At 37.2% G+C, this 15500-nt stretch overlaps 1 protein-coding gene across 1 annotated transcript in view; it reads right to left on the reverse strand.

Annotated features, from left to right (window-relative positions):
• Positions 1 to 15500, reverse strand: part of dcc (DCC netrin 1 receptor) — an 899751-nt gene that overhangs the window by 173328 nt on the left and 710923 nt on the right. The window contains exons 13-14 of the mRNA XM_051928027.1: positions 12487 to 12628; positions 4057 to 4167 (exon numbers count right to left, since the gene is read on the reverse strand). Of these exons, the coding sequence (XP_051783987.1) occupies positions 4057 to 4167; positions 12487 to 12628 (253 nt within the window). The remainder of the gene's footprint in view (positions 1 to 4056; positions 4168 to 12486; positions 12629 to 15500) is intronic.

Genomic DNA, 15500 nt, shown 5'->3' on the forward strand with positions numbered 1-15500 from the left:
CTATCTATCTATCTATCTATCTATCTATCTATCTATCTATCTATCTATCTATCTATCTATCTATCTATCTATCTATCTATCTATCTATCTATCTATCTATCTATCTATCTATCTATCTATCTATCTATCTATCTATCTATCTATCTATCTGTAGCTCCTTGATATATGAACGTGCACAAAACTACCTGTTGCTGTCTCACCTCTACTGTTACTTTAAAAGATGGACGTATACAGTGGATTCAGAAAGTATTCAGACCAATTCACTTTCTCCACACTTTATTGTGCTGTATATTTATTTTTAAGTGTACAAATATTTTCACTTTGCCATTATGTTTTCAGAAAATTTTCAATATTTATGAAAAAACAAAAACTCCCATCTCTTATTTATGTAAATATTCAGGCCCTTTGCTGTTGCACTCGAAACTGTGACCAGGTCCATCTTGTTTGCTTTAATTATCCTTATTATGTTTCTAAAACATGATTTGAGTCTTCCTGTGGCAAACTGAATTAATTGAGTATAGTCCAGAAGAGCATACACTGTGTACTCTCTGTAGACCTCTCTGATAAAATTGCAGGTACAGATCAGGGAAAGGGTATTAAACCATTTCTAAAGCTTTGAGTGATCCTAGGAGCCCAGTGAGAGTGATTGTGGAATGGAAGATGTTTGTAACCCCCAGGACTCTCCATAGAATTGGTCTCCCAACCGGGCAAGAAGGACCCTGGTAAGGGAAGTGACCCTTTATTGCCTCTAAATTGCCAATGCCTTGTTTGATAGTTTGCATCAGCCATGTTTTTCTACTTGCAATGTATTGTACGTTATATATACTGTATTGTTACTGGACCAAGTGGAGTTAACAAAAATACTTTTTAATGTAATTGCAAGTATAGTGGTAAAGACTTAAATGAAATTGAAACTGAATATTATGCAGAAGTATACATAAACTATAAAATATTTCAAATGCATGACTATGCCTCATGTTTGTGTTTCTACAATAGGTGCCATTTAATGGCCCATCTTACTGTGAAAAGGGAGGAAGAGTTCTACATTTCCTTTTATAACTGAAGGCAAGTCAATTGTTCTTATTGTCAAACCATCCATACACAGTATTGCAGCATACAGTGACACGAAATAATGTTACCCAGGAACACAGGACAAGTGCAAGACAGGTAAAGAACTATTCTATACTATATATAAATAAATAAATAATAGGTTAGTGAATGGATAGTAATAATTTGAAAGAAGCAAGAACAAACAAACATAGCTAGCTAGCTAGCTAGCTAGCTAGCTAGCTAGATAGATAGATAGATAGATAGATAGATAGATAGATAGATAGATAGACAGATAGATAGATAGACAGACAGACAGACAGACAGACAGACAGACAGACAGACAGACAGACAGACAGACAGACAGATAGATAGATAGATAGATAGATAGATAGATAGATAGATAGATAGATAGATAGATAGATAGATAGATAGATAGATAACTAACAACAACAAAATAACAGTAGCAAGTGTAATAAATGTACTGTATATAACAAAGCTACCAGGAGCAGAACTGACAGCAGTGGAGCAGCACAGAGTTCATAGTACAGACAGCCAAGTGGTAGAAGCTGTTACAGAACCTGCCCAAACTGGTTTGGATGCTACACTACCTTCTGCCAGATGGAAGTGGGACAAAAAGACCATGAGAGTGGTGGGAATGGTCCTTAACAATGCTATTGGCTCTGTATGATTGCAACACTTTATGAAGATTTCTTTAATGACGGACCCAGAAGACCCAATGATTTCTTCTGCTGTGTGAACATTCTGTTATAGGACCTTATGGTCAGAAACACTGCATTTCCTAAATCAGACAGTGATGCAGCTGATTAGAACAAACTCGACAGTGCCCCTATAGAATGTGATGACAATGGAGAGTAGCCTTGCTTTCTTCAGCTGCCAAAGGAAGTGGAGATGATGCTACACCTTCTTGGCTATGGAGGTGGTGTTAATTTACCAAATAAGATCAGCTTTTGGGAGCACACCCAAGAATTTGGTGCTCTTCACCAATTCCATTGTAAAGCCATTAATGCACAGTGGGGTATGGACAGCATGGCCCTTCCTGAAGTCAACAATCATCTCTTTCACCTTACCCACATTAAGAGACACACTCATTCTCATTGCTGATGAGACCCACTACAATTGAAACATTTTTAAACTTAATGATGGAGTTAGAGCTGTACTCAGCCATAGAATCATGAGTCAGCAAAGTGAACAGAAGTGGGTATACAGCCATGGTGTGCACCAGTGCTCAGTGTAATGGTACTGGAGATGGTGTTTCTGATGCCGACTGTCTGGGGTCTCTCTGTCATTCAGTCCAGGATCTAGTTATGTAGGGAAGTGTTGTAGCCTAGCAGACTCAACTTTCCTATGAGCTTGTGAGGGATGATGGTGTTGAAAGCTAAACTGAAGTCAATAAAAAGCATTCTAGCATAACTGTCTTTTTGTCCAGATGGGATAGGGCCAGATGAAGAGTAGCTGATTTAGTATCTTCAGTGGAATGTTTTGGCGATAGCCAAATTGGAGAGGATCATGTAATGTAGGAAGTCTGTCTTTAAAGTGGCCCAAGACTAGCCTCTTGAAGTACTTCATAATGACCATAAAGTGTTTCTGCATACTAGCGAGGAATTTAAATAGGTTCATAATCTGCATAGTACACAATAAAAAAAGATAATTACCAATTGCTGTTCAGTTGTTATAAAGTCATTACTGGAGAAACTGCTGATGAATTTCTGTAACAAATATTTATGGAATGTATGGAAGAAGTGGCAATAAAAATGGGAGCAAAGAAAAATGCAAATTTTACACAGGATGACTTCAGCTCTGTCACAGCATATTTAACTCTTCATGCTGCAAGCTCCTTTTTTTCCTTAGCTCTGTTCTTCCTAAGCTTGTCATCAACATTGACACACCGCCTCCTTATACTCAGTTTTAGTTGAAAGAAATCAGCTAGACAAGCCATAAACTGTCTACTTTTATTTTAATTGGCAGCATCATGGACAGAACTATATTTTGTTTTATTGAACCAAAGATGGTATTACAGTGCACACAGCTCTAGAGTTCAGGGTTTGAATCACATTCATGGAGTATGCACATTCCATCACTGTGGGTCTTCTCATCCTTGGTTACTCCATACTGTATTTCCTCCCTCATCCCAATGATAGGCATATCTGTTTACAAGAGAACTCTGCATGATCCTGGTTTAAGAGAGTTATGGTATGTGCATGAGTGTGTCTTGTGATGGGCTGATGCACATTCCAGGGTTTCTGCCAAGATGTGGTCATCCCTGATCTGGGTAACCTGTCAAAGAATGGATGGATGGATGGATGGATGGATGAACAAACTGCGGAAACGGTAAGTTGCTTCTTCCCTAGTGAAAACAAATTTTGAGAACAATATCATGCATCCATCATGGTGTTGAGGAGATGACACTGAATAAAGAGACATATTTGTTTTTAAGTATGTATCCTATATAGAAGTTACTACATTTTTAACAGTTTTAAATTCAAATTAAACTATGTCTTTAATTTAAAAGACAGAATATATTGTTTATTTGTAAGATGTGTATACAATTTTAGGCAAGAAATATACAAGCACATCAACTTTCTAAACCTTTAAATTGTAGCTAAATATAAAATGGTATGACATAAATCCAGTGTAAGCAGATTGTTTCTGCAAAGTAATATATGTTTAGGCAGTATGAATATTTAATTTTGAGCTCCACAGCAATTCTACGGTTGTCCTTTTCAACTTAAGTATCCTTCTTTGCCAATCTGCCAGTGCAGATTGATAGCAAAGGCATTGAAGTTTAAACTTTGAGGTTACCAGTTCAGCCTTCACTTCAGACTCAATGTGTGACCCTGAACATGTCCGTTATCCTGCCCGGGGCCCAAATAAATGGAAAACTTTATCCAGTGCTTCTGTTATTTGAGATGTTGATGACACTGAGGTACTGTTTCACTACAGAAAAGCATTATATAACATGAAGGTTGCTTGTAAATATTTTCTTACCATCAAGATCATTCTCAGGAGTTTCAGCTGTATACCACTCACTTGAAGGTCCAGTCCCATTTGCTGTCATGGCAGCTACTTGAAAACTGTACTGGCTTCCTTTTTCCAACCCTAATAACAAAAGAATAAAAATGAATTATGCATTTACTTGGTTATACATTTTCTTGCATATAAAGGCAAATACATTTCTGTTGTGCTGTGTTTTCTTTTTCTTGTTTTATTGCATATTGTGTGATATTTTATACTGAATTGGTAAAATGTCTTAACTTCTCACAATCATAAATTAGACTCAGTTGGACTGAGAGTAGTGTCACACACGTGCGATTGGTAGACATCTGAAAGGCCTTAGGAATAGTACTACCATGCCAGACCAGGGGGTTGACGAGCTGCACTAACTCTCTTTCTCAATCTTCTGTAGACCATCCATGGGAAATCTTGCCAGGTCCCAGCACCATGGATGACTTCATTTTTGTTTCCGGCGCCAGTGATGACGTCACTTCCGGCCCCGAGCACCATGGATGATGTCACTTCTGGCATAAGAGACATCACTTCCGGTTCCAGTGTCAGTAATGACATCATATCCAGTCCAGAAGACGTCACTTCCGGTCCCGGTCCCAATGACATCACTTGTGGTCCCGGGCTTTAAAGCTGCCATTTTTTCCTATTACATTCAGTTCTGTTTTGGACTCAAACCTGTGATCATCTCAATCAATTTAAGCCCATCTGCAGTAACAGCACAATATACGGGTGGCTGCCCCAACCCTCTTTATGTCTGTGGTCTGCTTTTGTGACAGCAGATAAACAGATGAATGGATGTTTAGTAATATCTATAGCATATCTTTCATGCTGTTTAACAATAAACTGAATTAAACCAACCCTCACATTCTGATCAGTAAAGACCTTCACCCAGAAGAAAACAAACAAACATTAAAAAGAAAAATGTCGCAGCATTTCAGGTTGGCCCCAGTACGATTGCTTTGGTGTTGAATGATGAGAATTTGTCTGGCACCTCAGTACACTAATGCTAAAGTAACCAAATGTGAATGATACTAAAGTTCTTGCACTTTTCTCCATTACAAAAATTCATATGCTTAAAACAGAAGTAGTTCTTAATTGTGTGATCAAGTCTGTTTTAGATAGATCAGCACCAACTCCAACCACAATATCTAGAACTGCCTAGCCAAAGCAGGAATCACAACTGCCATCACAACACAATGATCAATACCGTTACTCATTCATAGCAATCTCTGGCTTCAAAATGAAGTTGAATAAGAACATAGTTTTCGCATTTGCACAATAGGCTAAACTATATCACTTTTCTCTGATAGTCTCAGAAATGCTTAAATACCTATGGATTATTGCCACAGGAAAATGTAAACATTTATTCAAAATTAATTTTCTGTAATGTGATGAAAAGGATCAAACAAGATATTATTAGATGCTCATCTCTTCCATCTCATTTTAGCTGAAACAATGAATGTTGTTAAAATAAATATCCTTCCTAAGCTCTTACATCTTCTTCAGAGTATGCCTATATATATTTGAAAAAGGTAGACACAATTGTAACAGTATATTGTTATTTGGGAATATAAAATGGCCAAGTATTAAAAAAAATGACTTTAAAAAGATCTAAAACAGAGGAAAGCATGGCAGTACACCACTTCTAATACTATTACTGGGCCACAAATATGCCAACTTTAAGAGTATGGAAAGATAGAGAAGGTAACAAAGCTGAAACTGCTTGGTTAGCCCCAAAAATCACAGAATGGAGGGTTGTTAAGTTTGGATTAATTCAAATTGATTTCTCATATATGCACAAATTAGGTGCATCCTAGCACCATTTCGAAAGTAAGAATACACAGATCTGTGTCTAGAGAAATGCAGTTGCTAACAGCCTCTTCTCTCATAGCCAAGGCAATAAAGCCCACTGAAGTCACTTCTGGGATGACCTCGGACCTCCTGCCTCTTCTGCTTGATGGGCTACTTAAACAACTATGATGCCTAAAGTCTGCAATCACTTGTAAACCTGACATTTGCAAGGAGCTCCCTGAGAAGAGATGCATTTACTCGGCCCGAGAAGAAAGGCACCAGAGGATGGACAACATCCTGAGCGCTTTTCATTTTTATATTCTTTATTCCCTTTTTGAAATTAGACAAACTAAACAGTGTACTGCCTACCCCCAATGCTCTGTTATATTCTTTTTATCGTTATACATTTTATTCATAAATGTCTGGAATGCAGTCTTGATCACATTTTTGACTAAACTGTATTTTACTCATTGAAACTTGATGTACGAAGGACGTTCAAAAAGTTTCCACACTTTTTTTTAACTCTGTTTATTAAGAATTTCAAAAACAAATTACATCACTTCCCACATAGTTATCTTCGTTCCCAACTCTCTAATGCCCAGTTACTACTCCTCCCACCTTCACCGTTTCCAACGAAAATATAAAAGTGTGAAACATTTTGAACGTCCCTCGTACAATGTAATCTCAATAATGTAAAAAAACCAAATACTTAAGCAAAAAGAAACAGTTAACATTGTAGTTAATGATAATCTTTGTATCCAACTACTGTATATACTTGCATTTACGTTCTCCCGCAGATAAGTCGGGACTTGATTTTACTGTATAATTTCTGGTATTTTATAATTTCGGTCATATAAGTCGAATGCGGAAAACTCACGCTACTGATGCAAGAGATTATGATATGCTAACGCTGATCTGAGAGAGGAACCACGGAGCACACAGCCTTTTTTTTTCTATGTATTGTGCCTACGTGACCACACAGTAATACCCGAACTATTCAGAAGTGACGTTTGCACTGTTTGTGTTTTTTGTATCTCACACCCTCATACACCTTTATCATAACAGCATCCCTTATCTACAATTGATCAGAAGAAAATATGAAGCTGGTTTTAAATTAAAAGTTGTTGAAGTGGCGAAAGGAATTGGTAACTGCACTGCTGCAACAAAATTAGATGTGCCTGAGAAACTAGTGCGAGTTTGGAGGAAGCAAGAAGATGTAAAAAAACAAAATGTAAGTGTTGTATTTTTGAACGGGCATATAAATTAGGGTCTGATTTTATGATCGATTTTTCGGGTTTCAAGACCCGACTTATATGCAAGTATATACAGTATCTAAAGTTGGAAACATCAGATACTACTGGTCTCAGTAAGAAGATTTTAGAGCACCTACAATGAATTAAATCATATTCTATTAAACTATTAAGCATTACATGTGATTTGTGCCATTTTTCAGCCACTGCACTTCTAACTGATAAATTGCTACATTGAAATTAATATGCAAGTAAGGAGAGAGAATTTAAAGTTATATAGGAAAAAAGCAACAACACAGAGCAGTTATAAATGAACTATGTTTAATGTATAATGCCTTTTGATTTCCACTGTTGTGTTACTGTACGCTTGAGCACCTGGGAAAATAAAAGATCATGTTTGTAATGTTAGGTTGCAATTCTCTGTTGGGAGGTTTGCTGTCAATAATATTAATCATATGCGGCAAACCTAGACAATTTTTACTCTCAAGAGCAAACCTGTGTTTTCACCCTGTGGGTGGCACGGTGGTAGCGCTGCTGCCTTGCAGTAAAGAGACCTGGGTTTGCTTCCCGGGTCCTCCCTGCGTGGAGCTTGCATATTCTTCATGTTCTTTCATGGGTTTCTTCTGGGTGCTCCGGTTTCCTCCCACAGTCCAAAGACATGCTGGTTAAGTCCATTGATGATCCTAAATTGTCCCTAATGTGTGCTTGGTGTGTAGGTGTGTGTGCCCTGCAGTTGGTTTGTTCCTGCCTTGCGCCCTTTGTTGGCTGGGATTGGCTCCAGCAGACCCCTGTGTTAGGATATAGCGGGTTGGATAATAATAATAATGACTAACTAGCCCTGTGATTATAACAGTTATAAATACATTTTTAAGGTAACTGATATTAAAAAATCAGCTGGAAATAAGCATTGCTGTTACACATCTGTTTAGGTTTTTCATTAGAAATGGTCATCATCTAACTCACTTGTTTCAGTTCTGGATTGTGGGAGAGGACATTTTGGAAGCACCAGGTGCAAGGTTTGAGTCGAAATCAGCCCTGGATGGGTCAGCAGTGCACTGCAGGGTACACTCACTCACACACACACTTTCACTCATTAATACCGGGCCAATTCAGTTACTAAAATTCCCATCTTTGGAAAGAAATCTGGAAAACCTAACCTGAGGCTGCACTGACCTTTGCACAACCATGACATCCTTAGTCAAAATTTAATTAAATCCAAGTAAGAATGCTTTCTTAAATATTGAACGTCGACATCATTTTCATTTACTGACATTAATTATTTTCTGATTAATCCACAGTTGTTAACTGAAACAGTAATATTTTCAAGTAATTAGCACTGCTTCATGAACCTGAGTTCAAATCGTAACTACTCCTATTCTGGGTGGCATCTGCAAGTTTCCCCTCTTTGTCCATGCACATTTTTCTTCTATCAGTCCATTGCTCCCTGACATTCCATTTCAATTATAGTACATGAATGTCACATTAATTTTTGACTCTAAACTGATAATATGTATGAGGGACATAGCAAAAATCTTTAGCCTTTCATGAAAGAAATAACAATTAAAGCAAAAACTTTTTCCCCATTGAAAGCTCATTTATTGGTGACTTTAACACAGTATCCAAGCGTTTTCCACAATCACCCTGAAGCTCAATGCACTTTCAATCTGTCAAAGCAAGCAGCAAAATTACCTTCAGTTAAGCTCTCAAGTTGCTCTCTCACCGCATCAATCAGATTATCATGCATCTCAAAAACATTTCCATGCAAATTCTTTAATTTTTGGGTACAAGCAGAAATGACAAGGTGTTAAATCTGGTGAATAATGAGGGAGCTTAACCAAACCAAAGTTTCAATGTTCAGCTTTGCAGTGTGTGTTGGTGCATTGTCATGGTGGAAAAATGACTAGTTTAGAATTAGTCGGGGCAACCCCCACTCCTCTCACTCTTTCCCCTTGCATCACTCACAATGATTTCTTGTGGGTAACAAACTTTATTCATAAATTCAAAAGAGAATAAGTTTGATTTCCAACCAATGTGAACATGATGGCAGCACACTAAAAACTGAAGGCTAAGGACTCTTGCAGCACCCCTCGTATATTAGTTTGTCAGGGAGTTTGATGGCCTGGTGTCCCTCAAGGACTGATCACAACTTTATGGCAAAGCTGCCAAGATAGAGTGTAGCTTTCTCCATAACAGAAAAAATGGAAATATGTTTTAATTTGTAGTACCAAGCATTAAACTGGGGAAAGCTTCTCCTGTTTCCATTATCGGCAAATAAGAGCACAGAGAAGTAAATGTTCTAGTGACTCGGTCAGACTGAATAAGTCTTATGTCCCTTGAACCATTACTGCCTACAAGAGCTGGGTTTAAATACAGCAAATCCATAACTAACTGATGATGTCTACCTTAAAGTGTAGATACTAGATACTTATTCACTGTTTTCATTTTTACATGTTACATTATGTGTATGCTGCATAGCTTTATGCCCTATACTGCTATGGGAATGTACACACTTGATTCAGCTTGTGAAATGTAAAGTATCATCTGAGAGCCTTGCACAGATATAAGGATATAAAAACCCTAAAAGGAACAAATACAATGCAATGCTGAATTTGTTGTACTTTTCCTTTGGTTTCTTTTTTGCCAAGTGCCATCCTAGCAATTATTACGTTATCTTTAAGTATATGTATATTAGACATTCTTCAACTATCTATCTATCTATCTATCTATCTATCTATCTATCTATCTATCTATCTATCTATCTATCTATCTATCTATCTATCTATCTATCTATCTATCTATCTATCTATCTATCTATCTATCTATCTATCTATCTATCTATCTATCGTCACAAGCAGATGGGGGACAGACCCAGCCGGGACGCCTAGAAGGACCAGGAGGTGGCGTATTCATCCTGCGGGCCATGAGGGGGCAACCATCCTGGATTTGGAGAGGACCACGGGAGAGAAGCAAGGAGGCTCAAGCCCATTGGGGCCCATGGCCACCGCCAGGGGGCACCCATAGTCTCAGAGAGCCCGGGAAACCTTTACTTCCGCCACACCCGGGAACATGGAGGATGATCCTTCCAGGGACGCCTGGAGTGCTTCCGGTTACTCTCCTGACACTTCCGCCACACCAGGAAGAGTCGTCAGACGGAGCACCTGGAGCCCATCTGGGTCACTATAAAAGGGGCCGCCTCCCTGCAATCAGGGAGCTACAGTCGGGACGAGGCACCCTGGAGAGAGGAAAGGTGGTCCAAGGACAGTGAGAGAGAAGCCCGGAGTAGGGGTGATTGGTGTTGGGGGCACAGTGTGCTGTGCGGGACTGTATCTATTGAAAAAAATAAACATGTGCCTTTATAAAGATGTGGTCTCAGTCTGTTGGTGTTCGGGCATCTATCTATCTATCTATCTATCTATCTATCTATCTATCTATCTATCTATCTATCTATCTATCTATCTAACCAGTAAATATTGCCAGTAAATATTCCAAATCAGATTTCAATAAGAAAATAATTTTGTTCAATGTCTTGGACTGTTTCTTGAATGTGCTTTTCAAAACTAACTTTTAGTCTTTAAAGGAATTGTGTTATGTATGCGAAAAGCCATACAGAATTCAGCAATGGATAATTTTGTATAATTGGTTTAATTGTACAAAATTAAGGCTTACCTGTGCTGCACTAAAGAAAAGAGATTTGTAAAAAAAACAGACTATCACTTAGTTTTTGAGCACAGCTTCACGGCTTGACCTTTCCAAGTTCTAGGCAGCAGTTTTGAATGGACATCCAGTACTACAGAAACTCTTAACACAAATTCAGGGTTCATGAAATCCCTCATTTATGTGTCTTATTAAACCATTCAGAATGCAACTTGGACTACTCCGAGATTAACTGTTTTGCTTTCACTTGATAGATAAAAATGAATTCAGGTGGGAGGCTATAATAAATGTGCATTGTTTCAGTTAAGCACACTATGTGGTTTTTCCCTAAGCTTTCCAATCTATATTGGAGAGAGATCTTAAAGTATATGGTGTTTGTTCTTCCAGTTAACTGACAGATCTATAATATAAAGGATATTTTTTAACAGCATTTATCATGCACCATCATAAAAATAAAAAACAGATAAACATTTAGTTATGCACCATCATATGCCATGTGAAATAAATGATACTTAGATTCACATTTGACAAGTAAGTTCCACTTTATGAAATGCAGTTCAATGTCTTTGGTTGTTAGAAGGTTGCTATAGATACTCATTTAATTTGAAGGCCACTGCTGAGAGACGTGGTTACTTTAAAAATAGACTTTTCCAGAGCATTGATCTATCAAAAACAATTTAAGAGGCAAGCAAGTCTGGCACAATACAGTCTAGAAATGACCCTGGAAAGAGAGACAGTTCTTAATTTATTGGCTTTAAAGGGTCTATATTTTTACGTGAATATCTTTTGCAAGTACATGCTTTTTTCAAAACGTACAATATATAATGTGACTCTGATTTGATCTGCTTTTGAATTCCTTTTAGTAGTTTAATATACGGTTATACATATATATACAAAGTGCCAATAAAAAGTATTCACTCCTCTGAAAGCGTTCAACAGAAAGACTCTTTATGATCAAAATGAAAACAGGTTATTGGAAGTAGTCTAAATGAATTACAAAACAATTGATCGCATAAGTATTCACACCCTTTATTTCGGTACTTAATAAATGTACCTCTGGCAGCCATGACAGACTTCAGTTTGTGTGCACAGGTCTCTGTCAGCTTTGTACTCGAGGACAATGCCCTTTAACCCATTCTTCATTGCAAAACTGTCAGGAGGCATAGGGATCAGGATTGAACAGCCTTTTTCAAGTCCAGCCACAAATTCTCATTTGGATGCAGTTCTGGATTTAGTCACTATAGGACATTAATATTGTTGTTTTGAAGCCTTTGCTGTGTAGCTTTGGCTTTATGCGTAGCGTTGTTGTCTGTTGTTGCTGGCTTGGGGTTGTTGTCTGGCTGGAGAACAAATCTTCTCCAAAGGTGCAGGTTTCTTACAGAATATATCAGATCTTCCTCCAGGATTTCCCTGCATTTTGCTGCATTCATTTAACTCTAACCTTTGCAAGCCTTTCACAGCTACCACCATGCTTCACAATGTTTCTTCACAATGTTTCTTCTTGTAACTTCTGTGTCTCCTATGTGCCTCCTGGCAAATTCTAGCAAAAATGTCATATGTGTTTTTCTCTTTGTCACTCTTCCATAAAGCTACAACTTTACGATACATCCTTGCATTAAAATAAGGAGATTTGAGAATGACAAAAGTGCATGGTCATATTAAATGAAGCTTATCTTACGGTTACAGCATCAATCAAATGAGAACCTTTGATACTTACCTGTAAACAAGTACCATAGATTGTTAGGCTCCAATGTCTCCTGATCCCCTCTGCGTCCAGTCTTCCTGTGCCGTATTTTATAACCAGTGATGAAGCCATTCTGCGTGTTTGAAGGAGGGGGCATCCAGCTGACCTTGATACTCTGTAACAATAATGTAAAGGAATATGTAGAAACAGTCACAAAAAAAGCCACTTCTCAGGAACATCCATATATTATAATAATAAGAACAAACCTGGCTGCTGTTATACCCTTTAGTCAAAGTCAAAGTAAATTTTATTGTCATCTCAACCATATACAAGTATACGGAGAGAAGAAATGACAAAGTTTAGGGCTTATAGTGTGCAGTACACATAGTGCAAATTAGACAGTGTGCACAAACTGACAAAACCATGCAACTGCTACAATTACATAGAGATCGACTTAAATTCAAGTTCTATAGGTCAGCGCAGTGACTGATCTCATGACATGACAGATAAAGTGACTTGTACATAAACTAGAGAAAGAGAGTTTGCGATCTAAGACATTAGGATAGAGTGGAAGATCATAGCAGAGCCCTATTGTGTTGAAGAGTCTGACAAACTGGGGGAAAATCCTATCACATAATGTCACAGATCTGGTTGTGATGGTGCAGCATCCTTATCCAGAGGCAAAAAAATGAAGAATCCCTGAGAGTTGTGAGAAGGGACCAACACATTGTAGCAGGTCTTGTGGACACAGCCTTTGAAGAACATGTCTTCCTGAGAAGGGAAAGGCACTCCGATGGTATGTACACATTTAGATATGTACTGTATTTGAGGAAAAGGCTCAATCATGAAGTCCAAGGAGATATGAAAACACAACGGAAACAAGGTCATCCAGGTCTTATAGTACTGAGCATCTCTGGCATGAATGTCTACTTAAATATTAATAAGTAGAAGTTTATGCTGTATAGCCCATGATTTATTTTTAAACTGAACAGCATCAAAGTATATAAAGCTAGGAGAAAAAATCAGCATTGAAAAAGCTGAGCAAGCGAGATGAACTAAAATGTACAATGGTCTGACATATCTGAATCTCAGACATTCTATAACTAATAGCAAGAAATGTTAAATTTCTCATGGGAGTTTGCAACAAAACATTAAACTGATATGGTAAACCATTAGACCGAAAGGTTTCTTATCAGGCGAGACTGAATGGGAACTTTTTTGATGGAAAATAAAACATTTAGTCTGATGCATAATTATTAAATGTAAGTCAACGCTACTCCTTTCAAGTGGTTTAACATCATAAAATTCAAGTATCACCTTCATTTTTATTACCACACTTCTTTTAACTTCACCTGTTTGTTGTCTGGTACAAATCTTGTAATCGATATTTAGCCCACTTCCTATTGTCCAAATGACTTGACATTTTGCACACTTACTCACTTTCGATGACAATACATGAATCAATAATCAATTTCACAAATTGTTCAATTAATCCATGTTAATTAAGAAATTAAATTTTCATATGAAGAATAGTTAAAGATTTCACCAATAGATGGCGCTAGTAACAGATAGAAATATTAAAGGAAGTGTTAAAATATTGATTACAAAATTATACTTAAACAAACCTAAGACTAAAAAGTAAAAAATAATATATATATAAAAAATACTTTTCACGCTTATATTAAGTTAAAAAGTGTACTAAAAAGTAAAAAATAAGTCTCTCATACATCACTCGTAAAATAAAAGAGTGGGCACTTTTCATCAATCAATAAAATCTTAGTAATAGCGTCCACGCTTTTGTTTTACGAGTGATGTATGAGAGACTTATTTTTTACTTTTTAGTACACTTTTTAACTTAATATAAGTGTGGTTTATAAAAAGTATTTATATATATATATATATATATATATATATATATATATGTGTGTGTGTGTGTGTGTGCGTAAGTCACATGATTCTGAACCAGCAGGGTCTACCCTGGCAGCATTGGGCACAAGTAGTGAACTAGCCTGGCCTGAATCCTGAAACTGGTAAGATTTATGGAGTTCGCAGTTGAATTAACATGCATGTCTTTGGGCTAAAACAGGTTAATCAGTGTAACTGGAGAATTCTCACAAGGAGCCAGCATCTGGACACAAAAGAGTCCACAGAACATACAGGTAAGAGAGACAATTTCAGATTAGAATCTGTCAGTACATTTTCTGAATATCTGTAGCATATTTGTGGTTATGCTGTGCTGGACAGCTTCATAGTATTAAGATATTCTGTTAACTCCACATAATTTAATATGTGTTGCTTCAGATGATATGTTACATTTAAAAGCAGTGTAATTCTCTTTGAAGTATTTTGCCATATGATTAAGTTTTTAAAAATGTACACTGTTCATGAATAATTAATCTATCTTTAAATCCACATGATCCAATTGAGCCTATCTTGCCAGCACTGGTCAGAAAGCATTTATTGACCCACCTTGAGCAGGACACCAGTCCATTACAGAACACATTCTATTATTCTCCTGTACTCAGAGGCCATTGTAGGGTTAATTTACAGTGTCCAATAAATCTAACCAATGTGTCTTTTGGGGAGAGAATGTGTAAAATCTACAAAAAACAATCTCCTGGCTAGGATTCAAACCCTGAGCTGTGAGAAGGCAGAACTTGCCACTGAACCACCATTCCACCCAAAAGTAATAGCAATTTAAAGCATCACTTTTCAAAGTTTACATTACATAATCTTTAACTGTATCAGCAATTTCTTATTAATCTAAATATGATTAAATTAAGAACATGAGAAAGTGAGAAATTTGACAAACAAGAGGGGACCATTCAGTCTATTAGGCTCATTTGTTTAACTAACACCTATGCTGTCCCAATATCTCATCCAGATTTTTCTTAATAGTTATCAAGGTTTCAGTATTTTGTGCCAGATTCCTACAATTATTTGTGTAAAGAAGTGCTTCCTGACTTCAGTCCTAAATGCACTTCCCCTTAATTTCTACTGGTGCCCTCAAGAATGTGATTCACTGTTAAAATGAATCAATGCTTTAT

The sequence above is a fragment of the Erpetoichthys calabaricus genome, chromosome 5, assembly GCF_900747795.2.
Source record: "Erpetoichthys calabaricus chromosome 5, fErpCal1.3, whole genome shotgun sequence".
Lineage (NCBI taxonomy): Eukaryota > Metazoa > Chordata > Cladistia > Polypteriformes > Polypteridae > Erpetoichthys > Erpetoichthys calabaricus.